Source organism: Chelonoidis abingdonii, chromosome 2 (assembly GCF_003597395.2).
Source record: "Chelonoidis abingdonii isolate Lonesome George chromosome 2, CheloAbing_2.0, whole genome shotgun sequence".
Classification (NCBI taxonomy): Eukaryota; Metazoa; Chordata; order Testudines; family Testudinidae; genus Chelonoidis; species Chelonoidis abingdonii.
Window position 1 is genome coordinate 95,854,786 of NC_133770.1, and position 20,021 is coordinate 95,874,806.

General features: G+C 42.8%; 1 protein-coding gene across 1 annotated transcript in view; it reads right to left on the reverse strand.

Moving 5' to 3' along the window:
* Window positions 1-20,021, reverse strand: part of ELMO1 (engulfment and cell motility 1) — a 472,781-nt gene that overhangs the window by 321,451 nt on the left and 131,309 nt on the right. The window contains exon 5 of the mRNA XM_032785439.2: window positions 10,597-10,647. Coding sequence (XP_032641330.1) covers window positions 10,597-10,647 — 51 coding nt within the window. The remainder of the gene's footprint in view (window positions 1-10,596; window positions 10,648-20,021) is intronic.

The following is a 20,021-nucleotide window of genomic DNA, read 5'->3' on the forward strand; positions in this document are numbered from 1 at the left end:
AGTCGCCTTAGGAAATAATTTAGGATAATACATTGGGGACGCATCACGTTGGAAGCAACAGAGGAGAGAAGGACTTGTGGGGTATTGGTTGATAGCAGGATCATGAGCCGCCAATGCGATATGGCGTTAAAGAAATAGTGGTTTTAGATGCATCAGGAAGAGGTATTTCAGGCAAGGATAAGGAGTGTTATTACCGTTATAAAGGGGCTGGTGAGACCCACCTGGATATTGTGGGCATTTGGTGTCCCAATGTTTAAGAAGAATGATTCAAACTGGAAAGTTCAGGACGGGCTATCTAGGATATCCGAGGATGGAAAACCTGCCTTATGAAAGGAGACCAAAAGAGCTTGCTGTTAGCCAGCCAAAAGCTCCGGGGGAATATCTGCTCATATAATATATCAGGGATAACGTTAGGGAGGGAGAATTATTTAAGCTTAGTACTAATGTAGCAACAGGACGAATGGGACAATGGATATTAGGAAGTTAGACTTGAAATAGACGAAGTTCTAACCATTAGGGGAGTGAAGTCTGGAACAGCCTCTGAGGGAAGTAGTGGGGCAAAAGACTTATCAGGCTTAAGACTAAGCTGATAAGTATAATGGAGGGGGAAATGGTGGAAGTTTATTTGGGCAACATCGATGGATTATCAGATAGATAAGTCCTGCTTAATGTGCTGTGAGGGAGCTTGGAGGATGGACGAGTCTAAGTGCAGAGATTCCTTCCTGGTGCTGGCTGGTGAGCTCCCCAATGCTCAGGGTTTAGCCTGTCGCCATATTGGGGGCAGGAAGAATTCCTCAGGGCGGGATGGGCAGGCGGCCCTGAGTTTTCGTCCTTCCTCTCAGCATCGGCCATCGGTCACTTGCTGGTGGATTCTCAGCAGCTTGAGGTCTTCAAACCACAATTTTGAGGACTTCAATAACTCAGTCATGGGTTAGGGGTTGTTATAAAAGTAGATGGGTAGGGTTCTGTGGCCTGCTTTGTGCAGGAGGTCAGACTAGATGATCATATTGGTCCCTTCTGACCTACGAGTCTATAATATACTGGTCCAAAGCTACAAAGTGAGTCAGTGGTAAAAGAGGTTTGTGTGCATTCAGTAGCTACCTATTAAAATTTTAGAAACATACACAATCCAAGGGCTTGGTTTTAGGTTTTTCGGTTATACTTACTATTTATAACATCACCTTGGAAACTTGAAAAATGAAACTTTTACTCTTATCCTAAAATAGCTTCTCCCTTCATCACATGCAGAAAAACACACCAAAGTAGCTCATTATTTACTATTACAGGATTATACAGGACTGCTGATTAGGTTTTTTTTGGTAAATATTTAATTCATAATTAAAAGATACCAATTATTACAAACTTGGGCTCTAATGAGTAGCCCCAGTAAATTTAAGTTTAGTGTTTGCAAGATCAGGGCCTCAGGGTCTTATCCTCAGCCCTTTCCTCATTGAAAACATTGGGCCTATATGCATAAGCAAGGACAAGAGATGGTCATAAAAAGATCGACAATCTCTTTTTTGTGTGTACAATAATATGGTCTAGACACCCCAAGGGGAAGACAGGTGGTCTGAACCCCAAAGAAAATGCAGCTGGATCAACTGGTTGTATACCATGTTATTGTGTATAAACATATATCAAGTAATGTCTTTTATGAAAACTTGCAATGTCCTGACCTTGATGGTCACCATGAGATGGCTATATAATTTACACTTATAAACATATGTATGTACATATGTTTAGAAAATTTTAATTGTAATCATGGTGCAACTACAGCTCCACTTCACACTAGCCACGGGAAGCAATCAGGCAGGGAGGGGCACCTCCCAGGCTAACTGTTTACATGAAAATAACTGCAAGCACCTAGCATTGTACAACCAAGGGAAAGGCAATGATGGACCATTAAAGTTAATGGAAAGACATAGTGCTGGTCTACACTAGGGGAAGGGATTGATCTAAGATACGCAACTTCAGCTACATGAATAACGTAGCTGAAGTCAAAGTATCTTAGATCGATTTACCTACCATCCTCACGGTGCGGGATCGACGTTCGCGGCTCCCTCTGTCGATTCCGCTACCACCGTTCGCGTTGGTGGAGTTCCAGAGTCAACAGGAGCGCGTTCGGGAATCAATATATCGCATCTAGATGAGACGCGATATATCGATCCTCGAGAAATCGATTGCTACCCGCCGATAGAAACTGAAAAGAAAACCCCAGTCTTGGGCTTTGGCTACAGCACGAGTTACAGCGCAATAAAGCAGCCCTGGGTGCCCTAGCTCACTCCCCATCCACACTGGCAAGGCATGTAGAGCGCTCTGACTCCACAGCTACAGTGCTGCTAGTACTCCACTTCAGCAAGTGAAATAATGTTTGCTGCTCCCCCGTTGGAATGCCATGGTGCCAGTGTGAACAAGGTGTTGCATTACTGTGCTGTAATCAGCCTCCGGAAACATTCCATAATCCCCTTAAGGCAAGTGGCCACTCTTGTCATTGCTGTGAAATTGGCTGCAGGCCGGGCCAGCGCTTCCATTTAGGCGACCTAGGCGGTCACCAAGGGTACCAGGATTTGGAAGGGCGGCATTTTGCCGCCCATGGCAACAATTTGGCAGCGGGGGGGTCCTTCCGCGCTCTGGGTCGGTGGCGGCAATTATGCAGCAGGTCCTTCACTCGCTCTGGGACCCGCCGCCAAAGTGCCCCGAAGACCGGGAGCACGGAAGGACTCCCTGCCGCAGAATTGCCGCCAACGACCAGGAGCGCGGAAGGACCCCTGCCTAGGGCATCAAAAACCCTGGCGCCAGTCCTGGCTGCAGGAATGCGGAAATGCAGCGGAACAGGCTGTTGATTGACTCCCTCACGTCACAGGAACCTGGACAGAATGCAACACTTTCCCTATTACGCTCTATGAAGGTGGCTTTAACTCACAGCGCTCTACATCTGCAAGTGTAGCCATGCCTTGGAAAACTAAGGAAAGAGGTAGTTTCTCCCTCTCTGTATCCATAGTTCCAGAGAAAGAAAAAAAATGGCAAACCTTGTGAAAAGAGAAGGGGTTTATTATGTGAGAAGGCTATCCAGAAACAGAGGGCCAGCATCTAAGCAGAGTACTGTCCATGAAACACTGGACACCACTACGACAGAGGGCACACTGGAAAACTGTTAAGATGCAATGGGTAACTTGTATTAGAGAAGGGAATTTAGCTTATATAGATGTGTGAAGGCTGAGATTGCATCTTTATGGTTACAGTCTGTGTAACTTGTGTTTGCTTTTTCTGACTATTCCATCTTTGAATCTGTGATCTTTCTACTATACAAACTTTTTGTTCAGTTTTACTCTAAGCAGGTCTCTGTTGTGCAGTCTTGGTGGAGTGTGCAGCCTCAAGTGGACTGATAACTGGGGGCAAGTTTCACTCCTTTAGGGTGATGAACCAGAAGGGAAAAGTCCGAGTGTCCAGTAGTTAAGAATTTAAGGGAAAGATTTTGGAAGACTCATGACCAGAAGAGCTATTGAGGTCATCTTGAAAGGAGTAACTAGGTGTGTGGAAGCCATGGGGAGACCTTTATGTCTGTAGGCTGGCTACCCATGTCAGAGCTCTGAGCCATAGTTGCATAGCATTAAGGCACCCAAAGTTACAGGGCAGGTGATGGTCTGAGTGAACCCCAAAACATCACAACATGATTTTCGAAGACATTCATGAAAAAATTGTGTTTCTATTTGCAGAAATGTGCAGAGAAAAGGATAATTATTGTAAATACTTGTGGGCACGTGTATTTTCACAATGATACTTGTGCAAACGTATTTGCATGAGTATTCATGCTGGAAATGTTAATGCAGGCATTCTGAAAGCTATTTGCAGGTTCAGGAGTCATCCAGTCAGGTAGCCAAAAAAACAACCTCATGTGACAAAGGTGGCTAATCCCACATCACAAATAGCATATTATTAAAAGCTAGTACTGGGATCAGTGATTATGGTACAGTTCACAAGCAACCCATATGTTTGCATAAGCCATTAGTTTAATAATTTTGAACAAGATAATACACAGATGTCCAATGCTGTTTGTGAATAATTAATTAACTGATAGAGGGACTAGTCACAATCTGTGTGCAGCTAATATTTTACCTACCTCTAGTAAAGAACAGTCACTAGAACAAGGGTTTGCAGGATCTGGTATATAAAAGATACACATAAATGTTCACAAACAGTAGCAGATGCCATTCTGCTTACTGCATGGGAGGACAGACAACTGTGCTTTAGGAATATTTTCACACTATACTATGATTACAACTCACTTATCCATCTACACACCCATCATTAGAACAAAAAAATCCCAGAATGGGCAATCCCAGACAAACTGACGTTTCACTCTCATATAAATTCATATAAAAAGATAAATGCTGGAAAAGATACATAAGTTAATTCCATAGAAACATAACTGGGCACGGGGGAAAATGTGTCATGTAAAATGACAAAAATACTATATAGTGCATACCGAGATATTGAGGAAGATAACACGAGAGTCAAGATAAATAGGAAAGACAGAAAGATGAAATCCAACATAATATGAGAGAAATTCAATCTATACTCAAGTAACCTAGGAGACAGAGTGTGTGAGTGTTGTAAAGAGGCGGCAAGGGGAAGCATTGTTTAGAGAAAAAAACAATCCTCAGAGAATAACGAGACATGAACTTTGCAAACAGATCTGAAGAAACAAAGAGACAGGTCAAATTCCCAACAGATCTGACAATTCATATTCACAAAGTTCCAACTCAGTGAAATTTCAAATAGGCAAGTCATAAATCTCTAAAGGAAATAGTTTATAAGAGATTTAGCAATGTGCCAGCAATTGCTGCATTGCAAAAGTGATGCTATAATGATTTAGAGAAAAAAAGCCAAAAAGTCTAAAAAAGAACAAGTACTCTAAATCTGTGATAATTAAAAGAAAACACACTGTACTAATACTTAGGGTTTCGGATTTAATTTAGAAAGAAAAAAAACAACCCTCACTGTCCCACTTTCAAATGTTTCTGGCTGCAGGGGATAAAAATCAGAAACTCACACCTGGAAGTGAAAGCATTGTGTAAGGGTGGGCATTTGCCAATAGAAATGGAGGTTACTTACCTGTAACTGGAGGTTCTTCGAGATGTGTGATCCGTACCTGTATTCCACACGTGGATACACAAGAGCACCATGTGCCTGAGTCCAGAATTTCTTTCAAACAATGTCAATTGGTATACACACATGTTGTAGGTTTTTCCATGCTCCCATTTGAAGGCATAAAGGGTGGTGCTGGCCAACATCTCTCCAGTTTCCCATTCTTACTGCAGTGTACCCAATCCACAGCAGAGGGGACAGAGGGTGGGTAGTGGAATAAAGATAGGGATCATGCATCTCAAAGAACTTCCAGTTACAGATAAGTTGTGAGGTAAGAAATTAACAAGTAGTCATCAAACTGGGGGTGGGTTCAGTGAAACAGAAGTGATAGCTGAAGGTAGCACTGCTGTCCCCACAGCCGTATCCACAGTTGAGATTGTACCATGATATAATGTCTCATGAAGGTATACAAAGAGCTCCACGTAGCTGCCCTACATATTCTGGTCTGAGTATGTTTCTGAAAGATGCAGCTGAAGTAGCTTGCCCCCCCGGTAGAATGAGCCTTTATCCCTTTGGGGATGGTTGGGAGGATGCCAACTAGTTGGTAACAAAAGGTGATGCAACCCAAGATCCATTTAGAAAATCTCTGCACGGATATATACTGACCTCTTGATCATTCTGCTATGGAAACAAATAGTTTAGGTGTCTTCTAATCTCCTTTGTTCTTTACAGATAAAATGACAAAGTCCTCTGGAAGTCTAGAGAATGCAGTCTTTTCTTCTTCTAAGGCATGTGGTTTAGGAAAAAAATACAAGTCATTGGATGACCTGACTCAACTGAAATACAAAAACTACGTTGGATATGAATCTGGCATGGAGGTGTAGTGAGACCTTTTCTTGATAAAAGCTGAGCCAACCATAAGTACTCCCAGTTCACTGACTCTTCTTGCCAATGTTATAGCTATCAGAAAGGCAACCTCCATGCACAGATGTGTTCTAGAGCATATAGTCAGCGACTCAAAGGGAGTCTTAGTGAAAGATGATAGAACAAAATTGAGATTCCACTGAGATACAAACTTCACCACTGGTGGAAAGGTTCTGAGAATGCCCTTCAAAAATATAGTTGTGACAGGGTGTGTCAAGATCATACAGTTATCCACTGGAGGATGGAAAGTGCTGATTGCTGCTAAATGAACCTGCAGGGAACTCAACGCAAGATCCAAAGATTTATGGGTGAGTGGATACTCTAAGATATAGACTTATAGACTCATAGACTCTAGGACTGGAAGGGACCTCGAGAGGTCATCGAGTCCAGTCCCCTGCCCTCATGGCAGGACCAAATACTGTCTAGACCATCCCTGATAGACATTTATCTAACCTACTCTTAAATATCTCCAGAGATGGAGATTCCACAACCTCCCTAGGCAATTTATTCCAGTGTTTAACTACCCTGACAATTAGGAACTTTTTCCTAATGTCCAACCTAAATCTCCCTTGCTGCAGTTTAAGCCCATTGCTTCTTGTTCTATCATTAGAGGCTAAGGTGAACAAGTTTTCTCCCTCCTCCTGATGACACCCTTTTAGATACCTGAAAACTGCTATCATGTCCCCTCTCAGTCTTCTCTTTTCCAAACTAAATAAACCCAATTCTTTCAGCCTTCCTTCATAGGTCATGTTCTCAAGACCTTTAATCATTCTTGTTGCTCTTCTCTGGACCCTCTCCAATTTCTCCACATCTTTCTTGAAATGCGGTGCCCAGAACTGGACACAATACTCCAGTTGAGGCCTAACCAGCGCAGAGTAGAGCGGAAGAATGACTTCTCATGTCTTGTTTACAACACACCTGTTAATGCATCCCAGAATCACGTTTGCTTTTTTTGCAACAGTATCACACTGTTGACTCATATTTAGCTTGTGGTCCACTATGACCCCTAGATCTCTTTCTGCCATACTCCTTCCTAGACAGTCTCTTCCCATTCTGTATGTGTGAAACTGATTGTTCCTTCCTAAGTGGAGCACTTTGCATTTGTCTTTATTGAACTTCATCCGGTTTACCTCAGACCATTTCTCCAATTTGTCCAGATCATTTTGAATTTTGACCCTGTCCTCCAAAGCAGTTGCAATCCCTCCCAGTTTGGTATCGTCCGCAAACTTAATAAGCGTACTTTCTATGCCAACATCTAAGTCGTTGATGAAGATATTGAACAGAGCCGGTCCCAAAACAGACCCCTGCGGAACCCCACTTGTTATACCTTTCCAGCAGGATTGGGAGCCATTAATAACTACTCTCTGAGTACGGTTATCCAGCCAGTTATGCACCCACCATATAGTAGCCCCATCTAAATTGTATTTGCCTAGTTTATCGATAAGGATATCATGCGAGACCGTATCAAATGTCTTGATAAAATGCTAAAGGTTACTGGACCCCAGCGTGAACAATCCCTTCAGTGGTTGTACCAGAGGTTGCCTCTCTTCCTTGTAGCGAAACTTACTAGAGTCCTTCAGTCTGTCAGAATTGCTTGCTATGCTGAAAATGAACTGACCTGTTGGAATTCAGCTGACATTGTTCTAAACCAAATGAGAATTAACTCCTTTGCACAAACATGTTCTTATTTTCCCCACCCTGTTTTTCAGGCAGCTTTGGTGAACTTTGCAACAACTGGGGACAAGACTGTGGCTTCTGTCCTGACCTGCTGGAATGAAGTGGTTAGTCAGTTGCACAATGGAAATTTCAGATTTGCTTCTAGTTCTAAAAACTTATGGTTTTTTTTAATTAGTTAGTTTGTATTGCTTTTTTACTCTTATAAATGTTTTGAGGGGCCACCAAAGAGCAGTGTTCTACCACTGTCAGACTGAATGTACTATCTGGACTTAAATCAGGGATTCCAGCAGAGTCAGAGACAAATTGTGTTGATGAGCCCAAGTGGAGAAACGCTTCCATTTAGCTGAGTAACAGCTTCTTGGCCAGTTCACAGTGCCCCAAGGTCAAACATATTTAATGAATGTTCTCTTAAATAGGGCTTCTTAAATGTTTTAATGGAATGACTACATCCTAAATTCAGTCTTGCTAACTTGCATCTCACCCTGCCCATCCTCTATTAAATGGCTGACTTCCCTTTCTATTTACAATAGCATGCCATTCTGGTGACAGCTAATAATTCTGTAACGGTAAAGCAAGTTTATGAAAGCATTAGTGTATTTTTAGCTGTATGTAGCATAAGGGTTTTGTCCATTCTGTAAAATTACACAGCTTACAATTTGCTTTTCACAGTGTCTCATCCACAAGTTCTGTTGTTCTCAGCTGGAAACACGGAGGAAGGACAAATGTGTGGCTAGCCAGTTTCCCAGGGCAAACAACATGGGCTCAGTGGGTCCCAAGCCCACAGATTGGAAACCTCTGCTCTATCTACCTTAGGTACTTATATGGTGCCCATTATTGTAGTACCTAGAGAACAAAGATTTTCTTCTAGCATTCATACATGGAAAGGACTATTAATCTGTAAATTCTGAAGACTACAAAAATGCCATTCATTAGCAACACTCCAATCCTTCAAAAAGGTCCCCCAAACCACAGCCACAGTTTTAAAAAAATGTAAACATTTGAGAATAAAACACTGGAAATGAGTTAAAAAAAATAAAAGTGAATGCTGGAAACTAAAAGGTACCGTGGCTCCAACATGGAGTTGATGGCATGGGTACTTTCTGAGGAATTATGCGAGGGGGTTGTGTGGTACTCTTTGCTGACACATCAACACAGATTTTGCTTGGTTTTATGGGATTACAATTTTAGGCAACAGGAATGTCAGGTCCCCTTTTTCAGTGGGATCGATGTGGATTGGTTTTCCCTGAAAACCACAGAGATTGGGAAGTGTTGAGGAAGTCCCCACCTCGCCTCTTCCTGAGGCATCCCAGGAATGGGGGTTAGATTCACAGGGAAGCCTGAGCCAGCCTATGAGACCAGGAAGCTTCCTAGGTATTAGGTTGTCCTGGGTTGCAGGCCATAATACAGCTTGAAAGTAATCCAGGCTCTGAGAGGGCCTTGCTCTTAAACTGTTGTTAAGCTTTGGGAATGTGATACCCTGGAGTTGAGCATGAAAAAAAGAAGGCATGTGACGGAGAGAGTACCTACTGCCTTCTCCCTTTTTACTGCTGCTGGACAGGTCACCTTGTGAGAGGTTATGCTCTCATGGAACAAATAAAGTTCCATTCGCTTGCCCCAAAATTCCAGATGTCTATCTGTGTCCTTGCTGGGCCCTTCAATTCACTATTTCTACCCCAACATATCTGCAATTTTGCTGTTTGCATGCCCAGTGTCTGGTAACTGCAAACATCAAGTTGAATGGGGTGGGTGTGAACAGAGAGGTCTGCATGAGTTGGTGAATTACCAATAAGATATGGAGCTTTTCATTTCTTTACTACAGCTTAGAATCCAGGCTAGATTTCCCTTACCTGAAAGTTACTAAGCGGTTCAGTGGCCTATGTGAAATAAATTATTGGTCTCGGTCCAGGTCCTAATAGACAGGTGTTCACATCACAAAGCTTCCTCTGTAACTGGCACCCCTTTTGGCAGCCACATCAGAAGCCAAGGATTGAATGGGCAGGACCTTTTTCATCCCTAGATTTGATCCCATCAGAACAGAGTTGTGGTTGTTTAAAGGAGTTACTTTGCCTGGGGACTGTAATTTCCAGAATACCACATTGAATCTGCCATGGCTACCATGACCAGACAAACTCAGGTAAGCTGTCTTAGTAAGATAGTGCATTGGTGATGCAAGATGGAGAGAGTTCTATTGCTAATACCCATGCTGCGAATAAACAGAGGCTTTCAATATGTGGCAGTATAGCTGAGAGCCCAGAAATGGGTCATGATAGGGATCTGGTGGGTCCCACCCACCAGCTGAGAGGGAGTGGGATAAAAAAATGCAAAATCTCATGGTCACTAGGAACCTGAAGAGAACATAAGAAGGAGCAGTTCACTCAGTCCTCCTCTCTCTCCCACTTCTGTCATCCCAACCCTACCACATGCCTTTAACCCAAACATAGTTCCTGTCCTCCATCCTCCCTTTCAGCTCTGAACTCTGGAGCAGAGACAGTTTCTCTGATGAAGGCATTGGTGCCATCTTAACAGACTGGAAGTTGTGACACCTTGGAGATGAGTGCTGTGTAAATGGGAGAATGGGAGGAGAGGAGGGAGAAGAGAGATTAGACAGAAGTACCCAGCAGCACAAGCCCCACACCCAGCAATACCAGCCCTCCTCCAAATAAGTGAAAACCCTCCAAATCCCACAATCCTTTGTAGTTGGACAGTGGGATACAGTAGATCATGGGCAACATTTAACACCATTTTGAGAGTCACAGACCCCAAAAAATAGAGAGCCACTAATTCTCAGTCCCTTCCACGAGCTTCCAAATTCACTACAAGAAAAAAATTCATAGTAATCACCTCAACCAAACCATCATTATGGGAGACTGAAAAAGTTTAAGGAGAGCGAACAGAATGGTAACTTACTGGAGAAGTTGTTAATCGAAGAATCGCTCCATTTTTAATTTCATTGCGATTCTGAAAGAGAAAATCCAAAAAGGTTTTATTCCCTCTAATTACAATCAGCTCACACGAAAGGTGCAACATGCACAGGATAGAATGCAACATTAAACCAGCAACAATGCTTTGTCTGTATAAGTGGGTGAATGTCTCCCCACTGCATAGTACAGTAAGATACACGATTTCTCCCCCTTTTTATGCAAATTACCCATTGTTCAAGCAAGAAATACAAATATATATATTGTTCATATGAATTTTTAACAGATTTGAACCATTTTAAGAATGACTTCATATATTGCAGAATTTAGCTACCATTGGCAATTTCTAAATATTTCTTTGAAATATACAATAATAGACATAAATAACTGCCAGTAATGTCTGGCTCTAATCTTGTGCTGCATAGCTGAGGGGTTTGTAAGATTGCTGAAACCTATCATTAAACATCTGCAGCATTTAAATGTTATCCCACTGGCTCTTCATTTTCTAGAACAAGAACATGCTGACAAGCCACTGGAACCAGCCACTGAGCTCTGCCATCACTATTTTGCACCCGCCCTCCAACAAAGATGCTGAAGTGTTAATAAGTCAAACTCCATCACTAATGTTTGCAAATTCAAATATACCACAAGTCATTTCTCACATAGTTGGCAGAAAGAGAAGGGATAAGATATTTTCTTTTCAGTAAGATCATATAAAATGTTAAATTAAACTAAGATGCCTGCAGGAAGCTAAGAATCTCATAACAGGTTTTGAAAGAGTATGGGTTAAGCCAATCTCTTGTCCAACAATCCTCTTAAAAAAGAGATCCTAAAGCCCAAGGCTGCCTATGAAGTACTACCAAACACATAACAGCACATTTGCCTATGTAGCACCTGACTCAAAGCTAAATTGATGTCAAACTCCCACTGTACTTCAGTGGCCTTTTGATGAGTCCCAAAGTCTCATTACTACCAGTATTTACCATGGTATTTTGTAACAAGCTTTGGGATACCTCCAGTGCAAACCCAAATTCTGTTAACACTTTTATGTTTTTCTAAAAGATATGCTCTAGTTCAAACCGGAATTTTTTTTTTTTTGTGGTAAATTCTATGGCCTAAATTATCACAGTGCTCACGTCTGACTTCAGAATCTGTTAATCTCTTACTTTGAGACACTGTTTTAACTTTTTTAAATGTTATATTTTAAATGTTTGTTTTTTAAAAAATCCAGCAACGCATGATTAATCAATCTGAGGTAAGAGGAAAAACAGTGATCCTGAGTTACTATAACTTCAAAATGCAACAGTTTGATTGAAAAGAATAATAATATCATTTTATCTATTTTTTTTATGAGAATACAGAGCACCAAAATGTAGAAAAGAGAAGAACATTTCAAATTACTGCAGTGTGGAGTGTTTCAAAGGTTGAGGGCTGAGGAGGGTGGACCTTTTTCACCTTAAAAAAAAATAAATTCCCCAACTCTCCCCACCCCTATGCAGCTCAACAACAAAATCATATAAATAAGATGCATCCTGCCTGAAGCTAAGGTAAGTAAACTGGTCACTAAATAAGGTCCAGTACATGGTTTCTCTCCTGGTATTCAGAGCAATTCATGAGACTGACTCTAGCTATATCAGAGAGATCACATCTTCATCCACAACATAAATGTAAAACTAATTTCTTCAATGTTGCTTTCCCCACAGTAACATTTTCTCTCTCGTGCGCGCTCTCTTTTCTCTCTCACACACACACATAAACAAACATCCCTATTTCTTCTGCAGTCTTGGAATGGGAAGGTTGGGTTTGGGTGGGGAGGAGGAGGGAAGATTATTCATGTTATTTCTAGTTCCAGGCTAGGTACTTGAAAGCTACTCAGATATTATGGTGTTGGGGACCACGTAGGTTAAATAGATAGATTAGCTAAATATTTGCCTAAATAAATGTCAGCCCATATTATGTAGAGTTGTACAGAAAAAAATGAACTATAATGCATAAGAAGTGCCAGGAGAGATTTTGTTTTGACCTTCCTGTCATGTTCATTTATCTAGCTGGGTTTATACTAAGATTTTCAGACCCCAAATTCTCAATAGGCGGTGGAAACGGTAATGTAGACAAGGCTCAGACATTTTTTTTTTATCACCAAGCCATCACACCTTGCTCAGAGTAGAGTAAAGTAACACTTTCCTGTACTACAGCTTCCATCAGTTTTATCACTGTGAGCTGCTCTCATTGAGAATTAGCAGTCTACAAAATCCTTCTGTAGACAAAGGTTTGAGGAAAAACAATTATGCCCTTTTATCTGAATGCACCCAAAGCATCAGTTTTCTAACACAGTAGGCTAGCAACACTTAAAAGGGGTTAGCTTCTCCCCAATCAAAAATCCAATTTTGTTTATCCATTCTAAATAATGATCTGAAAAGTCTTCAAGAAAACAATCTGTAAGCACACAATTAGACCAAGAGGATTTTCTACATTAACGGCATGGTGCAGTATTCAGTATGCCAGTTAATTTCAACAACGTTTATACACAGCTAATCTGCTCAGTGGTAGAGAGACCGTATCTGGGGTTTTTATTCAGGAGAACAGAATGTCATTCAAACAGAACATCTTGGATTCTGGCATTCATGTTCAGAATACAAGGGTCAATGTTATTTAGGGTAGGACATGCCATTATCATCTAGGATGCAAAAAGTCCATTTGTTTTCCAAGGTATTTGGAGAGCCCTCCCATCAATTTCTGTTTCACACAGACACAGCAGATTCATAAACAACACAATCAAGATGATGTCCTGTGTTAGAACAATAGCTTATTCCTGGGCAGTGAGGAGCCTACTTCAGAAGAATATGCTAAAGCACTTCAGTATTCTACAGCAGCCAGTCAGATTCTTTAAAACAGTCACCGGACACTAAGTGACAGTGATGTCAGTGCCACAAATGTAGTCACTTTTCTACAAAATAATAATCTGGCCAGAGATGAAACGCTCAAGCTTCCATTTCACTTTCAAGTGTTCTTTCCAATAGTACCACCAAGCATGTAAACTGTGACTCCAGCCAGTAGAATCAGAAGCAACCAAAGCATGGACTGTTGTAGAGAGGGGGTTAAATGGGGCCCAGCCAGGACAATCATTTCTCCCAGCACCTCCTTGGACCTGGAACTGTGCAAGGCAGATTCATTCTACTCTGAGGCATTAGGATCTCAGTGGTAGCTCCCTCCCAGCCCACCTCCCACTAGGTCTTGGGGGTCAATTGCAGAGAGGAGCAACTGCATAAATAACCAAAGAAGGTACCTCTAGACAAATTCCAGAGAACTTTCTACAGTTTTGACTGGATTTTCTCATCCATCACCATAAAAACAAAATTTGAAAAGGAGCATTTGTGGTTAATTAATTATTTGTATTGTGGTAGCATCTAGGGGCCCCAGTCATGCGCCTGGACCTCATTGCGCGAGGCACTGTTAAAAAAAAAAAAAAAAAAGCTTTGCTCTCTTGCCCTTCCTTTCCTTCTCTTGCATTAGCTGTGGGATTCCTTTCTCTCTCCATTCCCCTCCTCCCAAAGGTGCTCCACCTTCAGCTGAAGTGCATGAGTTGTGGGAGCTCAGTACCTTGCAGTATCAGGTCCCCGACTTTCTATATGCCTTCTCCCCAGTTCTGTCAGCCTTCACCGTCGCCCACCCCTCTTGTCTGCTCCTCAGTTCACCTCGTCCTCTCCCCACTGAAAAAGTTTTTAAGGGCACCTGTGTCTCAGATTTTTTCTGGCGTCCTCTGATCCCCTTACCCTGCTCATACTGTCTGATGATGCTGCTTCTTGCATCTGACACTATCACTGGATTGTGCTCCATCTCAAAGCTTTGACTTTATTTATCCTTCCGCTTCCTGCTCTGCCCAAAACACAGGCACCATGGACACATCAGACTTCTGATGAAGTAACAGTGTTTAAAAAGTGGGGCCAGGATCATTAAAAGAGTCCCCTACCCATGGATAGGGATGAATGTATATTCATTTCAATTCCAAGATGCCATCAAAACAGTCTGTCCCTGCCCGCAGGTATATGGGATCTTGGGGAGCAATTACCAGACAGGTAGGGTGCCAATTAATTTCTTTATTAAAGGAAAAAGGAAGTGGTGGGAATTTAACAATGAAATACGATGGGATGGGGTGTATAGGGTGTTTACATTAGACAATGATGGGAGGGGTTCTTCTTATTGAACAGTGTAGGGAGTTCTAACAGTGGGGTACAGTAAGTGGGTTCAGCAACTTGGGATACAGTACAGTCAATAAGCAACTCAACTTAATATAGAACAACTCTAGATGCAGTGCGGAATGCAAATGTACAAAAAGAATGCAAAGTAAAATGTAGCTTCTATATAAATGGTCAACAATCTCAGATAGAATGTATTAGTGGTTAATAGCTTATAACACAATGTACACAATGGATCAATGCAAATACAAAATATATCAGAAAAGTGGAGGCAACCAATGGGGTGTTATACCACAAGTAAAATGTGAATCAAGTGCAATGATACAATATGGTGATAGTGAAATTATGCAATGTAACGGTATAAAAGAAATTAATGACTTAATTTGTGAGCTGTGATAGCAATAATCTGCAAGAGTGTACCTAAAGGCTGGGTCAAGAAACAGGAGTGGGGAGGGAGTGAATGACAGTGGCAACTGATGAGAGGAGAGTGCAGCAGCAAGCAGCAAGACTCTGAAGCCCTGCGGGGTGAAGCCCAGAGCAGCCTCAGGAGCCTGCGGGCTGGATGTACGGGAGACAAGAGCAGCTGGAGCGCACTTAAGGGAGTCTGGGAGCAGCAAGAGGGGAGGGAGCTGAACGTGCAAGCTGAGAAGGCACATGGAGAATGGGGGAGACGGCTGAGGGAAGAAACAGGTTGCAGCAGCAGAGAGCACTTCAGGGAAGTTGCGGAGCAGCGGGTGAAGACAAATGGAGCAGTGTGATGGTGATCTTCGTAGGGGAGGGGCAGCGGAGAAGCGGGAGCAACAAACACAGGGATAAGGGAGAGGCAGCAGAGAAGTGTAAAGAAGGGCTAGAGGGAGGTTTAAGCAACAAGCGGACACCCAAAAAAAGGAAAGAGCGGCAAAGGGTTTGGGAAGTTACACAGGGGAGAAGCAGCAAGGGTCTGGGAAGTTCGGAGGTGATGCAGATGCGGGGGAAGGCAGCAAAGAGTTGGGAAGTTCGGGGAGAGTGCAGATAGGGAGAAAAGCAGCAAAGGTTACAACAGGAGACACGGAGAAGTAACAGAGGGGGAGATTGGAGCGGGGAAAAACAGACACGGGAAAGTTCAGGGAGAGATCAGGACAGCGGGAAGACGAATTCAAAGCTATCTATTCGTCTACTTAATCAAATTTATATAAATGACAAGCAGCTAATACAAGTAAAAAACAGGTACAGAATACAACCAGGCAATGGCTTTTTAAATCTATCTTAACCAACAACTAGCAAAACAACAAATATCACAATTCTAAGCAAAACTATAACAAGCAACTATACGGAGCAACAAAACAGCAACTATAGCAAGGCAGGTGAAACTAGCTCAATCTTAGCAAACTATGACTTATTAACTAAAAAGCAAACCATGGTGCACTTTATGCTATGGGGAAGTCACAGAGGGCAGAGTGGTATGTGCCCAGGATACAGCTCCAAGCGCAGCCCCAAGGAAGCCAAGGGATGGTGGCTGCAGCAGTGGATACAGCTGAAAGCTGTACAGGAGCAGAGCTTATCGGTGGCACAAACTTATTTTTAGCAGCAAAGCGCCGCGGAGTTTAAGAGAGGTTTTAAGACACAGACCAAGGTTTAGCTTGAGTCTGTGTGTTGGGGAAGCAGAGCCAGCAGCTAAAGTAATAAAATAAAAGTATAGAAAGTTTCACAGAGGGATTCTTACCAGTCCCAAGGCAGCAGCAAAGGCAGAAGCAGCAGAGGGCTCGGTATGGTCTCGATAATCAGGAGATCTTCACGACAGCAATTCGTTCTTCGGGGGGGGGTTAAAAAATGGGATACGCTCAAAAATAAAACGAGAGTGGAGAAGGCCCCCCGGAACTCCTGGCTGATCAGACCAGGCAGCAATGCAGGAACCTTTCTGATGTTGTTTCAAAATGCCTGTTTTAAAGGCAAACTCAGGCAGTTTCCCACCAGTAATTCTGATAGGCTCCCTCTGTCACAGGGGAGGAGACACAGGGAAAAACTGCAAGTGAGCACAGAGACGTGCCTGGGCAGAGTCCTGAACAATGTGTGAGTTCACACTCCAGGACTCAAAAGCCATGAGGCCTATGTCATGCCCAGGATCTCAAAACATATTAGGTCTTGCAGCTCTGGACATTGCTACCCTACACCAAGCCCGGTTTAACAAGGTGATAACAGACCAACCCTTTCAACAGGGAGTGGTCCCACTTAGCACCAGGCACAAGTGGCCATCCCTTTGAGAAGGGCAATGGCTCTTGGTAAACAACTTAAGGGGCCCTCCCTTTGAGAAGGGCAGTGGCCCTGGTAAACAACTTAACAGCCAGGGAGGAACGGCCACAGGAGGAGAACAAAAACAAAATGGAGAATGGGGACAGCTGTAAGAAACAAAATGGAATAGAGGGATAGCTATAACAGACACAGTCAAGCCAGCTAAGCAGAGCTTTGCAGGAAGGACACTTAAGAAAACCTAGCAAGCAAGTAAAAAGTTAAATGTGTCATGTAGTGGTCCTCTCACTTTTATAATTATTATATCCACTGATATACATCACAATGTGACTTGCTGTAATTGGTTGAAAGGGAATGTGCTGGGGGTGGTGGTTCATTTTAAAAACACAAAACCAAAAAACATATTTTGGGATGGTCCAGGTGCTTTGGTTCTTGTGCTCAACATTTCATTTATTTTTAGATTCAAACAAATTAGACATGGGTCTATCTAAGATGGCTCTTTCTTAAACAATAGTTAAGCAATCCAAAAATATTTTAATCACACATTTACATCCAAAATAATTATTGCTTCTTCATTTTTGCAGTGTTTTAAAAACTTATTGACCTTTTCTCCTTAAATGCCACAAAAGAGTTTCCATTTTTAGGATTATGAGATATATTTTAGTTCCCATCTCTGTAACATTTTCTTTGTTCAAGCTGAGCACATTATAAGTAGTAAACAAATATATACATCAGGCCTGCACAACATGTGGCCTGCATGGGCACACTGTGCAGCCCAGGGAGGATGAGTAGGTGGGCTCACTGTGTGGTCCGTGGGGGGTGAGTAGGTGGGCTCACTGTGTGGCCCGCAGTTGGTGAGTAGGCAAGTGGTGGGTGAGGATGGGGGGCTGAAGAGGCAGGCGGGCAGTGGCGGGGGGTGAGGAGGTGAGGCGAGGGGGCTGAGGAGGTGAGCGGGCAGACAGTGGCGGCGAGCGAGCGGGTGGGCAGTGGCGGGGGCTGAGCAGGCAAGCCAGGTGGGTGGGGGGCTAAGGAGGCAAGTGGGCTGGCAGTGGCAAGGGGTGAGTAGGCGGGCCAGAGGGTGGGGGGCTGAGGAGGCAAGTGAGGAGTCAGTGGGTGACCTGTTCTACTGATCTGGTCTGGCTCCCATCCCCTCTCCAAGGGTTGCAGCTGTCTGGAGGTGCTGCCTTCCATGCCTTCGGTGGTCTACACTACGGGGGGAAATCGATCTAAGATACACAACTTCAGGTACGTGAATAACATAGCTGAAGTCTAAGTATCTTAGATCGAATTACCTACCGTCCTCATGGTGCGGGATCGATGTCCGCGGCTCCCCATGTCGACTCTGCTACCGCCGTTCGGGTTGGTGGAGTTCCAGGATCGATCGGCGCTCGTTTGGGGATCGATTTATCGTGTCTAGATGAGACGTGATATATCGATCCCCGGGAAATCGATTGCTACCCGCCGATATGGCGGGTAGTGAAGACGTAGCCTTCCTCATTCACACCTCATCCATTCAACAAGGCAACTGATTACAAAGTTGGGGGAAGATCTTATTCTACTTCTAGCAAAAAGACATTTTTCTTTTAACTTAATTATACTACCTTAGGGGCCCACTATAACATATTACCAAGGTTTAATATTGCTGTTTCGGTGGGGCAGCTCCAGGGAAGGAGGGTTTGTTTCCATGGAGCGGGTGGTGCTCGGGGGGTTCAAAATGCAGAAGGCAAATAAAAAGAACACCAAATCTATTCTTTCTACATAATCTCATGATTTTTAGTGAGCCTGACTCATGATTTTTTGAACATTTGGGGTTGGCAATACTGGATTCCTGAAAGAGGGGATTGTCTGTGTCCTGTTTAACCACCTCTGTTCAAAGGCTGGTGTATACACAGAGTAAGAAAATATCCAAACTTCCCATCACTGATTTATCCTCCAATAGGAAGACCCTGACATTTGATAATGCTTGCTCAGCAGAGGGGTGATCATATTAATAGTAATAGAAGTACATTTTTAAACATGTATTTTTTAAAGATACCAAAAGCAGTTATTTCTGACAGATCTCTAATATGAGGGTGAGTGTGCTATGTACAGCAAATTGTTATAGTTAGAAATCCTGTAGTAGATATAGAGGTAATAGTCTATTCTATTATTGGAAAAGTATTTTTATCAATTAAAAACACTGCCTCCTCTACAGTCTTGTTAATTCAGAGATTTGATTTAGGTAAGCTCCATAGAGTTCAGGTCGTGCACAGTGTCCACTTATTCTCCCAAGGTAAGTCATTGTGGTATTACACACACAGTATAATGTTCCATTTGTGAGAATGCTCAACAAGATTTGCGAATAACTTAGTTCTACATCAGCCTAGATAAGACTCTCCTAAAACGCTATGGGATTATGAGGTCTAGGGGGGAAAAAATCATTCTAGCAGATTGAATTTACAGACATTTAAATTTAGAGTATTACATTTAATGCTTTGGCCAATGTTATTGAAATCCCTGCTGATCACTTGAACTGAGGCAGTCTCTAAGGCCTCTGGCCAGACTACACCTGCATTCAGTATTGGCCCAGAAAGTAACAGAAAAACATACACAAATTCAGAGAGGCAAAAATGATCAAGCAGCTGCAGAGAATGATTTATGAGGAAGAATTAAAAACTAAAGAAGTTGACTGTGTACCTCAAATAGAACCCTGGAACCCCCATGTTCACCACTGTGATATGATTATGATATGTCCAGTACAAAGTATGCCTTCTCCGGTATCAGAAGTCATGATCTGTAAAACATTACCATCTTGGGGGGGCAAGCAGGGGCAAAGGGGGAGAGAGTCAGGGGTGCACAGCGGGCCCACCACAGTCCCAGACTGCACACTAGGGGGGATCTAGTCACATAGAGTGTTCTTAGGGACTGGCTTGCTTTGGCCTTGTTTTGAAATGGGATTAGCTTGATTTTTGGCTTATTGTGAAAGTCGGGGTGCTTATTTACCGCATGAAAG